The 20,000-nt window shown below is 39.8% G+C and overlaps 1 protein-coding gene across 4 annotated transcripts in view; it reads right to left on the reverse strand.

Moving 5' to 3' along the window:
• sh2d3a (SH2 domain containing 3A) overlaps positions 1 to 19,130 on the reverse strand; it is a 28,926-nt gene extending 9,796 nt beyond the window's left edge. Inside the window, exons 1-15 of one of the 4 annotated variants that reach the window (XM_077197603.1) lie at positions 18,974 to 19,127; positions 18,686 to 18,729; positions 17,479 to 17,577; positions 17,165 to 17,270; positions 16,573 to 16,759; positions 12,909 to 12,942; positions 12,716 to 12,832; positions 12,009 to 12,152; positions 11,649 to 11,926; positions 7,854 to 7,936; positions 7,407 to 7,651; positions 6,282 to 6,629; positions 5,657 to 5,772; positions 4,580 to 4,751; positions 3,086 to 3,197 (exon numbers count right to left, since the gene is read on the reverse strand). In XM_077197603.1, the coding sequence (XP_077053718.1) occupies positions 3,086 to 3,197; positions 4,580 to 4,751; positions 5,657 to 5,772; positions 6,282 to 6,629; positions 7,407 to 7,651; positions 7,854 to 7,936; positions 11,649 to 11,926; positions 12,009 to 12,152; positions 12,716 to 12,832; positions 12,909 to 12,942; positions 16,573 to 16,759; positions 17,165 to 17,270; positions 17,479 to 17,568 (2,032 nt within the window). In that variant the 5' untranslated portion in view covers positions 17,569 to 17,577; positions 18,686 to 18,729; positions 18,974 to 19,127. Of the gene's footprint in view, positions 1 to 3,085; positions 3,198 to 4,579; positions 4,752 to 5,656; positions 5,773 to 6,281; positions 6,630 to 7,406; positions 7,652 to 7,853; positions 7,937 to 11,648; positions 11,927 to 12,008; positions 12,153 to 12,715; positions 12,833 to 12,908; positions 12,943 to 14,993; positions 15,356 to 16,572; positions 16,760 to 17,164; positions 17,271 to 17,478; positions 17,578 to 18,685; positions 18,737 to 18,973 lie in introns of those variants that run through there. The other 3 variants (XM_077197610.1, XM_077197594.1, XM_077197617.1) reach the window with 3 other exon arrangements.
• Positions 19,131 to 20,000: the final 870 nt, after the last annotated feature.

Raw genomic sequence — 20,000 nt, forward strand, 5'->3', positions numbered from 1 at the left:
TAGACTCACTCACACTTGCTGTAGACTCACTCACACTCACTGTAAACTATAACTCACTGTAAACTCATTTACACTCGCTGTAGACTCACTCACACTCGCTGTAGACTCACTCATACTCGCTGTAAACTCACTCACACTCGCTGTAGACTCACACTCGCTGTAGACTCATTCATACTCACTGTAAACTCACTCACACTCGCTGTAGACTCACTCATACTCGCTGTAAACTCACTCACACTCGCTGTAGACTCACTCATACTCGCTGTAAACTCACTCACTGTAAACTCACACTCGCTGTAAACTCACTCATACTCGCTGTAAACTCACTCACTGTAAAGTCACACTCGCTGTAAACTCACTCACACTCGCTGTAGACTCACTCATACTCGCTGTAAACTCACTCACTGTAAAGTCACACTCGCTGTAAACTCACTCACACTCGCTGTAGACTCACTCACACTCGCTGTAGACTCACTCATACTCGCTGTAAACTCACTCAGACTCGCTGTTGACTCACTCACACTCGCTGTAAACTCACTCATACTCGCTGTAAACTCACTCACTGTAAACTCACTCACTGTAAACTCACACTCGCTGTAAACTCACTCACACTCGCTGTAGACCCACTCACACTCGCTGTAGACTCACTCATACTCGCTGTAAACTCACTCAGACTCGCTGTAGACTCACTCACACTCGCTGTAGACTCACTCATACTCGCTGTAAACTCACTCATACTCGCTGTAAACTCACTCATACTCGCTGTAAACTCACTCACACTCGCTGTAGACTCACTCACACTCGCTGTAAACTCACTCACTGTAAACTCACTCGCTGTAAACTCACTCACTTTAAACTCACTCGCTGTAAACTCACTGTAAACTCACTCGCTGTAAACTCACTCACACTCGCTGTAAACTCACTCACTGTAAACTCACTCGCTGTAAACTCACTCACCCTCGCTGTAAACTCACTCACTGTAAACTCACTCGCTGTAAACTCACTCAGACTCGCTGTAAACTCACTCAGACTCACTGTAAACTCACTCGTACTCGCTGTAAACTCACTCACACTCGCTGTAGACACACTCGCTGTAAACTCACTCAGACTCACTCACACTCGCTGTAAACTCACTCACTGTAAACTCACTCGCTGTAAACTCACTCACACTCGCTGTAGACTCACTCATACTCGCTGTAAACTCACTCACACTCGCTGTAAACTCACTCACACTCGCTGTAAACTCACTCGCTGTAAACTCAGACTCGCTGTAGACTCACTTACACTCGCTGTAAACTCACTCACACACGCTGTAAACTCACTCACGCTCGCTGTAATCTCACTCACACTCGCTGTAAACTCACTCATACTCGCTGTAAACTCACTCACACTCGCTGTAGACTCACTCATACTCGCTGTAAACTCACTCACACTCGCTGTAGACTCACTCACACTCGCTGTAAACTCACTCACTGTAAACTCACTCGCTGTAAACTCACTCACTGTAAACTCACTCGCTGTAAACTCACACTCGCTGTAAACTCACTCACTGTAAACTCACTCGCTGTAAACTCACTCACACTCGCTGTAAACTCACTCACTGTAAACTCACTCGCTGTAAACACTCACACTCGCTGTAAACTCACTCAGACTCGCTGTAAACTCACTCAGACTCGCTGTAAACTCACTCAGACTCACTGTAAACTCACTCGTACTCGCTGTAAACTCACTCACACTCGCTGTAGACACACTCGCTGTAAACTCACTCAGACTCACTCACACTCGCTGTAAACTCACTCACTGTAAACTCACTCGCTGTAAACTCACTCACACTCGCTGTAGACTCACTCATACTCGCTGTAAACTCACTCACACTCGCTGTAAACTCACTCACACTCGCTGTAAACTCACTCGCTGTAAACTCAGACTCGCTGTAGACCCACTTACACTCGCTGTAAACTCACTCATACTCGCTGTAAACTCACTCACACTCGCTGTAGACTCACTCTGACTCGCTGTAAACTCACTCACACTCGCTGTAAACTCACTCACACTCGATGTAAACTCACTCACACTCGCTGTAAACTCACTCACACTCGCTGTAAACTCACTCACACTCGCTGTAAACACTCACACACGCTGTAAACTCACTCACACTCGCTGTAAACTCACTCACACTCGCTGTAAACTCATTCACACTCGCTGTTAACTCACTCGCTGTAAACTCACACTCGCTGTAAACTCACTCACACTCGCTGTAAACTCAGACTCGCTGTAGACTCACTTACACTCGCTGTAAACTCACCAATACTCGCTGTAAACTCACTCACACTCGCTGTAAACTCACTTACACTCTCTGTAAACTCACTTACACTCGCTGTAAACTCACTCACACATACCCTGTAGACTCACTCTGACTCGCTGTAATCTCACTCACACTCGCTGTAAACTCACTCGACCTCGCTGTAATCTCACTCACACTCGCTGTAGACTCACTTACACTCGCTGTAGACTCACTTACACTCGCTGTAATCTCACTCACACTCGCTGTAGACTCACTTACACTCGCTGTAATCTCACTCACACTCGCTGTAGACTCACTTACACTCGCTGTAATCTCACTCACACTCGCTGTAGACTCACTCTGACTCACTGTAATCTCACTCACGCTCGCTGTAAACTCACTCGACCTCGCTGTAATCTCACTCACACTCGCTGTAGACTCACTTACACTCGCTGTAATTCACTCACACTCGCTGTAGACTCACTCTGACTCGCTGTAATCTCACTCACACTCGCTGTAAACTCACTCGACCTCGCTGTAATCTCACTCACACTCGCTGTAGACTCACTTACACTCGCTGTAATCTCACTCACACTCGCTGTAGACTCACTCACACTCGCTGTAAACTCACTCACACACGCTGTAAACTCACTTACACTCGCTGTAATCTCACTCACACTCGCTGTAGACTCACTCACACTCGCTGTAAACTCACTCACACTCGCTGTAATCTCACTCACACTCGCTGTAGACTCGCTGTAAACACAGTCAGACTCACTGTAAACACACACACACACTTACCCTCGCCCTCATTCAGGGACTTCATGAAGGGTTTCAGGTTCTTTTCGAAGGTCACGGCGCTGTCGGTGTGATTACGCCGCAGCGCTCGCCACGTATTCTCCAACCTGACCACCTGAAGGACAACATTTATATTAATAACAACACAATTACAGCGTACAACATCATGTCTGCTGAATACAGTACTTGTTTCTCACACATTTTGGGGACTGATTCCTAAAATAGTGCCTGTTTTGCTCTAGCATGTCACTTTCTCACTAAATATGATGTGCATTTCATAGCATTTTTGCTTCTGACAACCATTTGTAAGGTGAAGACATCTTGAATTATCCTTTAGTCACCAGAAAAACTGCTACAAAGACATGATTAATATCATTCATCAATCATATCATTCTCAGCCAATTTTCACTATGATATTTTTTTATGTCTAATCCTAATTTTGAGGTTAGAATTACGGTCACTGACAGAAGAAAACGCATGTTTTCTGCTACATCTCTGTATTACTAAAAAAAATTGAAAAATTATCTTAATTTAAAGCGAAAGCAATATTATTTTTGGCATATATTTCTTCTTGCAAAAACTCTCTAATTTTGATTCAGTAAAGCTTTTTTGTGTCTGTACTGAGTATTTGAGTTAGGTTTAGGCTTAACCCTCATCCTTCCCTCACGGGTCAGCCCTAAAATTGTCCAGAAAGCTTATTTAATTTTAGTTTTTTCTATTTTTAATGCACCTTTTTCCCTTTTTTTCTCCTTTAAATTACTAGATTTGATCAATACATTATAAATAAATAAATAAATAGTAATTTAAGCACAATCCTCACATTCTTCCAAATTAAATTTCAAATTCAAAATAACTCACAATTTCACGCATATGAGTTTTTCCCAGTGTACCCATTTTGATGCTACCGAGTTTAGAAATATCAATAAAAACTTTCCATTATGTAGTTTTTTCACAGAATACGATTTTTCACATTATAGTCTATAAGATTTAATTCACTCATTAAAATAACAAAAGCAGTCAAATATCAAAACTACCAACCCTAACCCTTAAGCGAAAACCACATCTTGACAGATTTCTCTGAAAGCGAGATGTGATACATGCACCAATGCTACATTTTTCTAAATGTCATAATCATTTGTTAACAAACAAGTATTCATTACTTCAACGAGCTCATTGTTTCTGCCTTAAATTATTACAATGTTTAAATGAATACCTTTTTCGGTAACTGTGATTTGTATATGTACATTTCTGAAAAACATAACTTAGACAGTTACCTCTGATAACAGATCACTCTAAATTGTAATGTGGACTGCTTTGAAACGATGTGTATTGTGAAAAGCGCTATACAAATAAACGTGAATTGAATTGAATAAGCTTTCTGGACAAAAATAAAATAAAGTATAATTTTAGGGCTTCGGGTCATTTTGACCCGCGAGGGAAGGATTGGTTACAGCTAAAACAACATCTTGAGAGATTCCTCTGAAAACGAGATGATACCTGCGGCAGCTCGAGCGCCTTCATGACGGCGGAGAAGGCGTACAGGTCTCGTGTGGTGTTGCGCAGCTCCTGTGCCAGCGTGATGATCTTGCTCAGCACCGTCGCTCGCTGAACCAGTGTCCCAGTACAGCCCAGCAGATCCACCGCCACACCCAGAGCCAGAGAGTGGTGCCTGATGGGAACGCAGCAGGTGATGACATCAGCACGCATCACCAGTGTCCGGGAACGCATTACAGGCAACCTCAGTTACGTAATCAGATTACTTTATCAAGTAACTAGTAAATTAACGCATTACTTTTAAAATTTGCAACAAAATAGCTGTTACTTTTTCAAATAAGTAATGCAAGTTACTTTGTTTTTTCCATTTATTGACTGACAGCTCTCCTGTCCTCATGTTGAGACAAATCGTAAGTGCAGAAGCGTCGCGCGTGAACATGATGGTTATTGTAGTTCTAGACTAAATGTGAGCGTGCATTTACATTAGTATTTGCACAAAAATCAGATTCAGGATTCTTCAAAATGTATAAAATCAGTAAAATGCAAAATCAGAATACTAACAAACCTCCAATAATTAAATATGCTAAATAAAACAAAAATGTTATGCATTTAATCTCACTTTATTGACCAATGTACTTGCCATTCCAAACCATAAGCAAAAATTACCTCAGATTTTTATTTATTTTTTTAAGTAATTTTTTGTTTGTTTTTATTGGTAAAGTAAATGTTAGACTTTCTTCTCCTGCTTCTATTCTTCTAAAAGCAGCTGAATGGTTTGTTTAGCCTCTACTTTACAGGAGTCAATCTGCATTTCCTTCAGCATGAGGATTATTATTTCACTTTAGGTGTGAAAGGGTCTTTACATTTGCCCAAAAATATAACTTTTTTGTTATAAAAAAACAAGCCCAGCCCAGGTGAAAAAAAAAGGTAATGCAAAAGTAACATAACGCATTACTTTGCTAACAAAGACACACACACACACACACACACACACACACACACACACACACACACACACACACACACACACACACACACACACACACACACACACACACACACACACACACACACACACACCTCTCCAGCAGGTCCCGTCTGAGCTGGCCTCCATGTGGCAGCGTGATGAGCTCCAGTCCGCTCTCAACTCCCATGATGCTCTTCTGCTCCGGCGTCACACCTGTGACACGCGCCACCTGAGCCATATTCAAAATATAATAAATAAAAGCTCTGTAAACACTTGCATTTATAAGTGTGTCCCATCGACCAGGTCACTTCAATATTATTTATAAATGATGCTTTATTTAGATTGGCGATAATAACCCTGTGTGTGTGTGTGTGTGTGTGCGTGTTTGCGCATGTGAGTGTGTGTGTACCTGGCAGTTGACGCTGAGCATGTGCAGTGCGGTGGTTCGGGCGTTGGTGTGTGTGAGCAGCTCTTTGACCCTCATCAGGACGCTCTGGTCCACCGTGTGTGTGTGTGTGTGTGTGTGTGTGTGTGTGTGTGTGTGTGTGTGTGTGTGTGTGTGTGTGTGTGTGTGTGTGTGTGAGTGTGAGTGTGTGTGTGTGTGTGTGAGTGTGAGTGTGTACCTGGCAGTTGACGCTGAGCATGTGTAGTGGTTCTGGCGTCAGTGTGTGTGAGCAGCTCTTTGACCCTCATCAGGACGCTCTGGTCCAGCGTGTGAGTGTGTGAGTGTGTGTGTACCTGGCAGTTGACGCTGAGCATGTGCAGTGCGGTGGTTCGGGCGTCGGTGTGTGTGAGCAGCTCTTTGACCCTCATCAGGACACTCTGGTCCAGCGGGCGGTTGTTCTCGGGCAGCAGAAGCGAACGAAACTCCTCCAGACGAAAGCAGGAGTTCGTCTCCGTCAGCGGCCGCTGGAAACACCAGTCACGCTCGTCCTCGTCTCCGTGTGTGTGTGTGAGTGGCTGCTCCTCCAGCTTCTGCGCCTCCAGGAACCCAAAGCTAGTCTCGGTGAGGCGCGCACGGCTCGTCCACTTCTCCTGAGCGCGGAGCCGCGCCGCGTGACCTTTCGGCAACATGGTGACCGGGACCTGCGAGGTCAAAGGTCAGTTCATTACCGTCATACATGGAGTCAAATGTTATCTCAAAAACATTGAGATTAACACGAAACTCAAATTGGAACTTCTGTAATCTGATAATAATATCAGTCGGACCCCATTGACTTCCATTATACGGATAAAAACACTGAAACGTTTTCCCACAGAAGAAAGGAAGTCATCCATATTTGGAATGACACGAATAAATAATGACGATAATTTATTGGGTGAACTATCACTATATGAGGTCTCGTGATGTCAACCAAATTTATTCATTTAAATTATAAAAAACTTTCTTTGCAAACAGACAGATTTTTGTCTTTGTAGACTGTATGGAGCCTCTGAAGTGACATAGTGATGGGGAAAAATGTAATATTTCAATAATTGTTGCATCCAAAAAACATTTGCGTGTACCTAAGAAACTTTGCGTTTTCACCAGTAGATGGCGGCAGAGGACCACTTATTGTCTAATTAGCCATTTCAACTCCTTAATATATGCAAAACTAAGTGACACGGTGATGGGAAAAAATTTAATATATCAATACTTGTTGCATCCTAAAAACTTTGCACAACTTCACAAAACTTTTACGTTTCCCCAAGAAACTTTGCAAAAATATGAGCGAATTAAAGTTTTGTGAGCGAACGCAAGGTTTCTTAGGATATTGCACTACTTTTGCGAGAGAAACCAAATTTTTCCTCTTGTCTCATACTTTTTCTATCACCACTGATATAATTATGCCAGAAGTGTGTCCTGCGCTCATGACCTCTGACCTGTGGCACCAGCTCTCCGTAGAGGTCACCAGGGTCGCTCTGGGTCGGGGGGAACACGATGGAGATGCGCAGGGGTTTTGGCGGCGCTCGGGAGTGGAGCTGTCCATCAGAGCCAACCAGAGGAGACCCACCGAGACTCGACTGACAGGAAGTGGCTGGGCTGAGGACAGGCTCACTTCCTGTGCGGAACACCGGGGACACGGAGGCGGGGCCAGAGTCATGTGACGCACTGCACTGAGGAACACCTGAGGAACATGGACAAATCAATCTGTGTAGTAATCAGATCCCAGATCAGTTTTTTAGTATGTTCATCGTGTGAGTGTGAGTGTAAGTGTGTGTGTGTGTGTGTGTGTGTGTCTGTGTGTGTGTGTGTGTGTGTGTGTGTGTGTGTGTGTGTGTGTGTGTGTGTGTGTGTGTGTGTGTGTGTGTGTGTGTGTGTGTGTGTACCTGTACGGAGGTTGCTGTCAGATTGTGCAGACTGTAGAAATGGTCTCCCCACTGTCTCCAGATTAGCAGGCTGACTGCCGCTCCTAACACACACACAAACAATACACCGTTAATATGACAACTATACACAGTGTGCTAGACATGTATTGTGTCTGATTCTGACACGGTTCCTTTTTTACTGCAACATTCTTTAAATCTGTCTACCGGAAATTTTAGTCGATAAAGTTTTAAATATGGATAATTTTCTTAAAAGAATGCATGGCTTCACTTCAGAAGGCCTTTATTATCCCCTGGAGCCTGTGGAGCACTTTAGAAATGGATAGATGCACTTTTATGATGGATGGATGCACTTTTATGATGGACAGATGCACTTTTATGATGGATAGATGCACTTTTATGATGGATAGATGCACTTTTATGATGGATAGATGCTCTTTTATGATGGATAGATGCACTTTTATGATGGATAGATGCACTTTTATGATGGATAGATGCTCTTTTATGATGGACAGATGCACTTTAATGATGGAGAGATGCTCTTTTATGATGGACAGATGCTCTTTTATGATGGATAGATGCACTTTTATGATGGATAGATGCACTTTTATGATGGATAGATGCTCTTTTATGATGGATAGATGCACTTTTATGATGGATAGATGCACTTTTATGATGGATAGATGCTCTTTTATGATGGATAGATGCACTTTTATGATGGATAGATGCACTTTTATGATGGATAGATGCACTTTTATGATGGACAGATGCACTTTTATGATGGATAGATGCTCTTTTATGATGGATAGATGCACTTTTATGATGGATAGATGCACTTTTATGATGGACAGATGCACTTTTATGATGGATAGATGCACTTTTATGATGGATAGATGCACTTTTATGATGGATAGATGCTCTTTTATGATGGATAGATGCACTTTTATTATGGATAGATGCTCTTTTATGATGGATAGATGCACTTTTATGATGGATAGATGCACTTTTATGATGGATAGATGCACTTTTATGATGGATAGATGCACTTTTATTATGGACAGATGCTCTTTTATGATGGATAGATGCACTTTTATTATGGATAGATGCTCTTTTATGATGGATAGATGCACTTTTATGATGGATAGATGCACTTTTATGATGGATAGATGCTCTTTTATGATGGATAGATGCACTTTTATGATGGATAGATGCACTTTTATGATGGATAGATGCTCTTTTATGATGGATAGATGCACTTTTATTATGGACAGATGCTCTTTTATGATGGATAGATGCTCTTTTATGATGGACAGATGCACTTTAATGATGGAGAGATGCTCTTTTATGATGGACAGATGCTCTTTTATGATGGATAGATGCACTTTTATGATGGATAGATGCACTTTTATGATGGATAGATGCTCTTTTATGATGGATAGATGCACTTTTATGATGGATAGATGCACTTTTATGATGGATAGATGCTCTTTTATGATGGATAGATGCACTTTTATGATGGATAGATGCACTTTTATGATGGATAGATGCACTTTTATGATGGACAGATGCACTTTTATGATGGATAGATGCTCTTTTATGATGGATAGATGCACTTTTATGATGGATAGATGCACTTTTATGATGGACAGATGCACTTTTATGATGGATAGATGCACTTTTATGATGGATAGATGCACTTTTATGATGGATAGATGCTCTTTTATGATGGATAGATGCACTTTTATGATGGACAGATGCACTTTTATGATGGATAGATGCACTTTTATGATGGATAGATGCTCTTTTATGATGGATAGATGCACTTTTATGATGGACAGATGCACTTTTATGATGGATAGATGCACTTTTATGATGGATAGATGCTCTTTTATGATGGATAGATGCACTTTTATGATGGATAGATGCACTTTTATGATGGACAGATGCACTTTTATGATGGACAGATGCACTTTTATGATGGATAGATGCACTTTTATGATGATAGATGCACTTTTATGATGGACAGATGCACTTTTATGATGGATAGATGCACTTTTATGATGGATAGATGCTCTTTTATGATGGATAGATGCACTTTTATGATGGACAGATGCACTTTTATGATGGACAGATGCACTTTTATGATGGATAGATGCACTTTTATGATGATAGATGCACTTTTATGATGGATAGATGCTCTTTTATGATGGATAGATGCACTTTTATGATGGATAGATTCTCTTTTATGGACAGCTCAGATGACTTGTGGGTGAGTAAATCATAAGCTAGTTTTCATTTTTGGGTGAACTATCCCTTTAATGCTGCGTTCACATCATAAGCGAATTGAGTGTCAAATTCGCTTCTATCATGTCTAGTTGGATGCTTGAACATTTTGAATCCACTCACGCTTCCAAAGCGAATAGGATGCGCGTATAAAGCGAGCGTTTGAAGCGAAATTTGCGCGCGTTCGGGGCGAAATCCGCTTCTTGTGGGAGGGGCCAGTGCTAGGCGGTTGTTTGTTTGCAAGATGGCTGATGTTGATCGAGCATTCATCGAGAGTCACCGCTCTGTATTTGCTCTGGAGTGCAGGACAGCGCTGTAGGGCTCATCGTCGACGTACTTCTGTCCACCAGACCCTCCGGAGGCGTTCCCAGTGTGGCGAGTTTCACCATTTGCTCCAGGAGCTGCGCCTGTATGACGGCATACTTCCGCCTGTCCCGCGCCCAGTTTGACGACCTGTTGTCCCGCATCAGAGAGGATCACACTCGCCCTCACACACCTAATCTGTCATTTACGTTTGTTTTGATGATAAATGGAGCCAGCCTCCAAAAGTGATTAACCTGTCCTGTGATTTATTTTCTCACACAACACTGTCCAGACAAGAATTATGTTCTTGCACTAAAGTATGTTGGTTGTCTTTACATTAGAATAATAATGTTTCATATAATCTACATTAGATATGGAATAAATAGCATCAATACTTAATGAATATGTCTCATAAATCAAGTTTTGATGTGATAAAATATTTACTTCACCACGTGAAAGCAGCAAGCAGGCTCCTGATTGGTTAACGCAGCGCGAATTGACGCCCAGATTTTTCAACTCGGGCGTCAGACGTGAATTCACGTCAAATGCGTGAATGCACACAAAGTCCCAAATAAAATCACTCGCGGATATCGACGCCAGACGCTCAATTAGGCGAATTCGCGTCCACCGTCTCATTCACGCCGCAGGACCTCTAGACACGCGTAAACACGTCTTTTACATTGACTTAACATGGAAATCATTCGCTCCAGACGCTCAATTCGCGTTCGGTGTAAACGCAGCATAACGCTTTGCAGTTCTTCTTTTGCTTTATATTTGATGCTGTTAAAGTATAAAATTAGTTACCTATTTCTGTTTTAAAATGAGTATAAGTAGTTGTTCATGAACATTTACGTGTCTGGATAAACAATTTTAAAGTAAATTTTTATATAAGTTTAGCATCATTAACATAGAAAAATAAAACAAATTTGAGTTGCATTTCAATGTTTGTATCTTTTTAAACAAAGAAATGCCAAATCACACCAAATAAATTTGTATAAATGCAATCAAAATATACATGGACAATGCTCTTGTTTCCCTCCTTGCAAAAATCATAATTCAACTCAATGTCTGTCCAAAACCTTGCAATCTCCTGTTTTGAATGACCGTTCTAAATGTAGGTATCCAGATGTTTTTTTTTCACTGTGTGTGTGTGTGTATGTGTGTGTGTGTGTGTGCGTGCGTGCGTGCGTGCGTGTGTGTGTGTGTGTGTACCTGAGTAGGTTGTTGCTGTTGACCTGCAGCATGTCTCTCTGAGAGGAACTCAGGCTCCGCCTCTTGCTCTGACCTCGTGACAGATGGGCGGAGCTTGATGACCTTGCCGCCTGCCGCTCGCTGATGATGCGTAGAGGCAGAGTGCGCGTGATTGGCTGAAAGATGATGGCGCCAGTGGAATTCGAGATGGGACGCCGTCCGCCGACGTGAAACCGAATTAATGCTGGTATGTTATCGAACTGATCGTTCTCAAACTGAAACAGCTCTCTGGTGTAACCCTACACACACACACACATACACACGTCAGACTCAGTCTCTGAACGCTCGTTCACACGGCGGATGCTGAGACGGATACTGTACCTGTTTGGGTCGCAGAACGACACGTATGATTTTGAAGTGCATGGGTTGATTTTTCCACATGCAGCTCAGGACATATTCACCGGGACTGGAGCTGGAATCACGCACCAGAAACTCTCCGTCCCTACAGAACAGCTTCTCCGCACCCTACACACACACACACACACTTATTAAACAAATACATGCACTGATATCAACATATAGTGAGATTTGGCTGGACTGCGTGCCAGTAATTTACAGTACAACAGCATTGCACAATATACTTGGTTTAATAGAGAAAAACTTGGTTTAATAGAGAAAAAAAAATTTAAATCTTGAAATATAATATAAAATATAAAAAAATACAGTTATGTGAAGCACAAGTCATATCGGCTTCATAAAATTACAATGAGAACATTATATTTGTGCGTTTGGAACACGGATTTTAATGGTGAGACTTTTTTTTTGTAATCAGGCTTTTAAATATTATATAAAAATTTGGTTTAAAATCTATCGGGCAATATATGGGTTATCAGCTTTCAGATATAAAGAATTGTCTGTATCGGCCAAAATTTTCATATCGGTGCATCCCTAGAAAAAGAGCTTTGTGGACAAACATTCTGTTGTTTTCCAACGTACTGCAGGTTTGTAATGTCATGAGAGCGAGTGGTTTTGGGTAAAGGCTGGCTTTTAGTAGTATCGATTGTAGTATCACACACACACACACACACCTCGCGCGGCAGCTGTCCATGATACCAGGCGTGACCCCTCAGGTCTTCAGTGCTGAGTTTCAGCTCCTCCTCCAGCTCTTTCTTCAGAGAGTCCATGTCCTTCAGCCCTGAGAACACCTGCAGAAACATCACAATTACACAATGAAGCACTGAAAAACGGGTTTGTGTGGCGTGACCTGTGTAACACGCTCACCTGACTGATGAAGGCCGACACACTCTTCCTCCTGCTGTGAAACAGAGCACAACAGATTTATTATGTTTTTCATTTGTAATATTTACATTTTTTACATTCATGCATTTTTATACAACCTTTTTATCCACTTTAATGGAATCTGGTAAAGTTGATTCAGTCGCAGTATTTTTGACTTGGATAAATTCGGTTTATTAAGTTTGCTTTATTTTATTCTAGACTACAGGCAAAACCATTGTTTTTTTCATGCACTGGTCTATTTGAGGTGTATTTGTCTTCCCTAACATGTCTTCGTTCAGAATAATGGAAAGAAAACATCAGAAAAACACATTCAAGTGTTAATTTTACTTCATTTTATCTATTTGTGTCTGTAGATTTCAATTACAAGACATATCTTTAAAGAGTTTCATCTCCACTTCAGCATCACTTATATACACCAATATTTACAGTTTTATTCCAATCTATATTCTAAAGGTTTGTACCAAGGGGTTTGTTCATATATCATTCGACTGATAAATATTTAACACTTTATTTCTAAAAACGTGGTGATAATTTGCTTTTTTACTGTCTGACGACAGTATTTTCTGGTTTATGGAGAGATAAAGAGAGAAATCCAAAATCCCCTCAGTAAAAACATTTAGCTCTACTATGTCAACAAAATCAAACAAGAATTTTTAACCTGGCTTTATCTGATGTTCAGATTTATGTGCTGGAATAGTATGCAAATTAGTGCATATTTGATTAGATGATTGATGAATGCCTCATTTGCATAATTAAACAACATTTCAGAACTTGTAATACAAAATTTGTCTTATTATTCTGAGTTTATTCGACTTGACAAAGTATCGGGATATCTACTTGTTAAACTTTTAGAACCTTGCACAAAAAAACAAAGCTCAAAACATCACAGAACACCAAATGCTGACGTCTGTACCGCATAGAAACACATGTACAGACATAAACTTTCGGACATGCACTCACAAGGCTCTGTATCCGTCCACCACACCCTCCTTCTGCTGATTTGCTGACAGTCCAAAACTACGATAAACTGTTCTTAGCGTTTGATAACTTCACCGTTACAGTAAAGACCTCTGAGAACAGCAAGGTAAAGCACTACAGATCACTGGCATGGAGAGGTGTGTTTTTAAATAACATTTTAATGGCGTTTCCTTCCCATCTCACAGCCAAAACCAGTGCATTGTGTCCTGTGGACATCAGGGAATGTCCTGGGATCAGTTGCCATGGAAACGGATGTTATGGGCTCAAGGTCAGTGCAGTCAAACTCCCAAAAAACTAAACTAAAGCTATAAACTCGTTTTAATGTACTTTTTTTGTGTGTGTTATTTCCTAGTACAAATATCTAAACAATTGTGAAATCGAGATAAATTTACTTTTGATATTAAGTCTTGCTTTCTGAAAAAATTACCAAAATTAAGTGAGTTTATGCTTAAAACAATGAAAACAAATAATGCATCTGCCAGTTGTGTCAGACAAATTATCTTGTTTTCCCTTTAAATAATTTTTTGGCAGATATTTGTTCTTGTTTTTAGCATAAACTCACTTCATTTTGATCAGTTTTACACAACACAACACTTTATATCTTAAGTCATTTTGCTTCTCCAGTAAACATATCTTGATTTAATTGTTTAGATATTTAATGATTAGAAAATAAGACAAACAATGCTGAGAAATAAAAATTTTGCTGTGCTACTTTCTATGCCCTAATGACAGCAACAAATATAAATAGAATTTCACTAATAAAAGTAATACAATATATTACTATGTTTTTTGTTTTGTTTTTGTTTTTTGGATATGTACTCTAATGTTGTTTGGAAACCCATAAAGTCAAACTTGTGTTCAGCAACTCACATCAAACTAACTAATGCAGAATATCTGGTTTCAATGACAACTTACTTTAAAGTAAGTAGGCTAAGTAAAGTATTTAAAAATCGACCTGAGAGCAACAAATTCTGTTTTAACAACATATATATATATATTTCAAAGGTCTCGATTGCAGCTCTGCCCTTCCCATCGCAAACACCAGGATAATCATTAACAGTCTGTGCGGGAACACCAGCTGAAACTTACCTGGAAAACAAAAGCTATTCCTATTGTGGAGTTTCTCATCGAGAGACGGATCATGATCCGACTGTTCTTCTTCTCCTTCTTCTTCTCCTCCAGCAGATCCCTCACTCACAGCTGACGAGTTCACACACGCTCCGCTCCTCCCGCGCGCGCCGCTATCTCTCGCGCATTCCTCGCATTCCGCGCGCACTCACCTGTGTGACGGCGCCTGAGGCGCTGAAAACCCGCAACCCGTCAAACATGCTCGATCCCCGGGGAGTGAGTGAGTGAGACCTGTGTAAGCTTGATCCGACGACGCCCCGTTTCGCCGAGTTTAACCACAGACGCGCGCGTTATTGCGCAAGACGGCGCGTTCACACTCAAACGGTGTGCGCGCTCACAGAAAAGATTCCACAGTCTGAGCCGTGACATGTTGAAGGAGAACACATCCTGACAGTAAACCTATTATGTTGTGCACTTTTATAGGTGAGACTGGGGCATCTTGTCACACAGTGTACTGTAATATTTCTCAGAGTGTATTTTTTTAATTAAGACATAGCTTAATTTAAGGTGTCTAGTCACACTTTACAATAAGGTTCATTAATGTATTAACTAACATGAACTAACACTGAGCAATAGTTTTGTTCCTGTATTAGTTAAGCTTTTATTAATGTTAGGTATTAATAAAATATATATTATATAATATTAATAAATATCCAGCTGTTCATTGTTTGTTCATGTTAGTTCACAGTGCATTAACTAATGTTAACAAATACAACCTTTGATTTCGATAACGAATTATTAAATGTTGAAATTAATATGCACTAAGATTAATAAATGCAAAATGTAAACAAAACAATTCTCAGACAATTTAGCAAAAATGGCTGCATTTCTTCAAGATTTCGGAGTACACGTATATTTCGCCCTAAGACGTAAACCACAAAACTCACATTTCAAGAAAAAAAAAACACTTCTGGTTTATACTTGCTAATCTTTTTCATAGATAAATGTTTTTTGAAGAAGCGTGACATTTATTTTCTTTATAAGATTTTATATTTTGATTTGACTATTTGTGAGTAATTTGACTAAGAAGTTAGTCATCAAAGCTAAATTACTTCCTGTGACCCTGGACCAAAAAAACAGTCCCGATTTTTTTTTACATTTAGATTTCTGCATCATCTGAAAGCTTAATAAATAAGCTGTCCATTGATGTTTGGTTTGTTAGGATTGGACAATATTTGGCCGTGATACAATTCTGAACATCTGGAATCTGAGAGTGCAAAACAATTGAAACATTGAGAAAATCGACTTTAAAGTTGTTATTTCATGTTTGCGATTGTGCTCCATTCACTCACAAAAATAACTGTTTTATATTTTTAAGGTAGGAAATTTACAAAATATCTTCATGCAACATGATCTTTACTTAATATCCTAAAGATTTTTGGCATAAAAGAAAAATCGATAATTTTGACCCATACAATGTGTTGTCGGCTATTGCCACATATACCCGTGCGACTCGTGCTGGTTTTGTGGTCCAGGGTCACAAATGGCGCTCGTTTAGTGTTAAATAAATAATGTGTGTTGATGAAGGTGTGTTGATTACCTGAGCTTGAGTTTGCCCGAGGGGGCGTGGTCTTCAGGGTGGAGCTGGAGGCAGGAGGCGGAGACTCGGTTGTCAAGGCGACGCAGTCTCGGCATGATGCTGTGCCGGAAGAAGTCCGTGGATCTGACCAGGTCAATCGGTGATGCCAGTGTGTTTTTCCGGCTCATCGTGCCGGTGGAGATATTCTCTGAGGAGAAGCACCATATCTTCCTTTACAGCCAACACAAATATGCTCTGAACGCTTGCAGAATGGTCTTTCATGGTCATGTGAACGTTAAAGGAACATTACATTGCATCATTGTTCGAGCATTATTGGAATGTTACGTTTGAATGTATGTGTGTGTGTGTGTGTGAGTGTGTGTGTGTGTGTGTGTGTGTGTGTGTGTGTGTGTGTGTGTGTGTGTGTGTGTGTGTGTGTGTGTGTGTGTGTGTGTGTGTGTGTGTGTGTGTGTGTGTGTTTTTGTGTGTGTGTGTTTTTGGGTGTGTGTGTGTGTGTGTGTGCGTGCGTGCGTGCGTGCGTGCGTGCGTGCGTGCGTGCGTGCGCGCGCGTGCGTGCGTGCGTGTGTGCGTGTGTGTGTGTGTGTGTGTTCACCTTTCTCAGGCTGTTGTGTCTGTAGTTGCATTAGGATGGTTGTTCTGTGTTCTGGATCTTCGACTCCCATCAGTCTGAGATCATCCTCTGTTACAGATAGGAGACCCTGCACACACACACACACACACACACACACACACAGCATTTCACTGTTTCATTGTTTTTTGGCGATCTGCTCTGTAACAAGTGATTTTAAAAGCACAAATATTCCACGTAGTCTCTTAATTAATAAAAACTGCATGTGTAATAATGAAACAAGGCTGTGAAATGCAGTTTGAAATATCTGATGTGAATGTGAGTATGTGGTTGTGTACCTCGAGGCCGTAGTACTGTTTCTCCAGTGCGCTGGTGTACTGAGGGAGTCCGATGTGTCTCAGCCAGCGCGCGATCGAGCGGTTGTCCATCTCTCAGATCTAGACCACAGAACACCGTGTGATTCACAAGCTCATAATGGAGGAACATGAATAGGCCAAGTCCGCCACACGAGAACACAATCATGCTTTTGTAAGTCACTATCGACATAAAAAGTCGAAAGAATGACATACTAAGATAACAAATTTATATTTATGAGATGACATAAAGTCATCTATTACAAGAACACATAACGTAATTTATTATGAGATAACATACATTTTCATTTATTATGAGATAACATACATTTTCATTTATTATGAGATAACAGTAAAAGTAATATTTACGAGATTACATAAATTCATATTAATGACATAAAAAGTCATTTATTATGAGATAACAGTAAAAGTAATATTTACGAGATTACAAAAATTCATATTAATGACATAAAAAGTCATTTATTATGAGATAACAGTGAAAGTAATATTTATGAGATTACATAAATTCATATTAGTGACATAAAAAGTCATTTATTATGAGATAACAAAGTCACAATTATGAGACAACATAAGTCATAATTATGAGATAATATAAGTCATATTTGCGAAATTATATAAAAAGTCATATTTATGAGATAGCATAAAGAGTCATAATTATTGAGATAACATAAAAAGTCATTTTTAGGACATAACACAAGTCATATTTATGAAATGACAAAAATGTCATAATTACATTAAAAATAATGTTTATAGGATGACATAAAAGGAATTTTTGAGACGACAAAAGTCTTTTGAAAACATCAAAAGTCCTATTTATGAGATGACAAACAAGTTAAAATTGTGAGATAACATAAAAATGTATTTATGCAATAACAAAAAGTCATTAATGAGATGCAATCTTAGTATCTCAATAATCTTATTTAGGCTATATGTCATAATTTAGATTTTTGTATCTCTTAGTTATGACTTAACGTCATAATTATGAGTTGGTATGTCATAATTTCAACTTTTTATCTTATAATTTCAATGTTTTAATTAATTAATATGACTTAGTATTAGTTTATCATAATTTTGACTTTTTCATGTAATAATTTTGACTTATGTCATACTTATTATGTAAAAGGTCTATGTAAGTTACGATTTTTTTTTAAATGTCATAATTCAGATTTACCAGAGCGTGTGTTTTTCGTGTTCTTCCTCGGGATTCTCGTGTTGCTGTGGACTGGATATATTAGATTAAATAGCAAAGCTCTTGTGTTTCATTACAGATCTTTCGGATCAGTGTTTTGGTATGGGCTCTTTTAATGATAAAAGAATAAAACGTTTTTTTTTTTTTAGTTTTTTTTTTTTTAGTTTAAAGACAAAATTTTGAAACCTTCTGGGGTTTTCAAATTCATGTCAGTCCGTCTAGTGCAGCAATATTTACTTTTAGCAGATTTAAATTTAATTTAATTCTTACCTGTGCGGTAAAACTCCCTTTCTGTTCTTATTTTCTCTTATTCGTTCTTCATTTGTCTCTCTGTCTTTATGGTTTAGTCATTAATTGTCTTTATCTCATTCTGTTGTATTCGAACTCTCCTCCACATCTCTCTCTCTCTCTCTCTCTCTCGGAACCTATGCTCGGAACCCGAGGCGCTGTGTTCTGATTGGCTGCTGCAGCAGCGTCCTCTCTCTCAGCCAATCACAGTGCAGGAATCTCCGTGTGAAGTTACAGTTTCGGGTTGCAGGTTGAGACACATTTAGTGATTCTGATCAGATCGTCTCAGGCCGAGGGTTTTATGAGAAATTAGCAGGTAACGTTTCTGTAACTGGTCGAACGTGATTCCAGCCATTCCAAGCTGGTGGGTTTGAATCCTATACGAACCTAATAAAATAAACCCGAGTGACTGTAAATCGCCTGGATTGAATCCGTAAAGGTGCATGCATGTAATTCAGTGGGGCTCTTATAGCTATGATTCAAATCTTTATCTTGCAAAATTAAAAATTGAAAAACAATCAGAAATCAAATGCAACATTGTTCAGTCAGTGCCCCAATCTAGCTACATGATTACACCAGCAGATGGCGACAAGTTAGTGACATTCACATTCACACACCATGTAGCACCTGGAACGGATAAAATTAGGCCCATAATGGTGTTTATACCACAGTCTATGGTTTATTTTGCAACGCGAATGTTAGTTATTTGCTGTGAATGGCGAGACTGATTCACTATACGAAGAGTGTAGATTAAACGATCAAAATATTTACAAAGCAGTTGGTTTATGGTTATAATAATTAATAAAAATAACATGACAACAAATACCAGTTTGCCTATAACACCATAACAACGGCCTGTTTATTGCAACTGGACACAAATAACACCGGAAGTCTCACGTTTAAAATGGCCGCGCCCACTCTAACGCTAAAAATATGGCGGATAAGATCACTTACTTTACAGATGTAATTAAGTTTGTTTTCTTGAATGTTAAAAAACTGTACGATACAT

This window comes from Siphateles boraxobius, unplaced genomic scaffold (assembly GCF_051911475.1).
Source record: "Siphateles boraxobius isolate OS27281-9 unplaced genomic scaffold, OSU_SipBor_1 111, whole genome shotgun sequence".
NCBI lineage: Eukaryota > Metazoa > Chordata > Actinopteri > Cypriniformes > Leuciscidae > Siphateles > Siphateles boraxobius.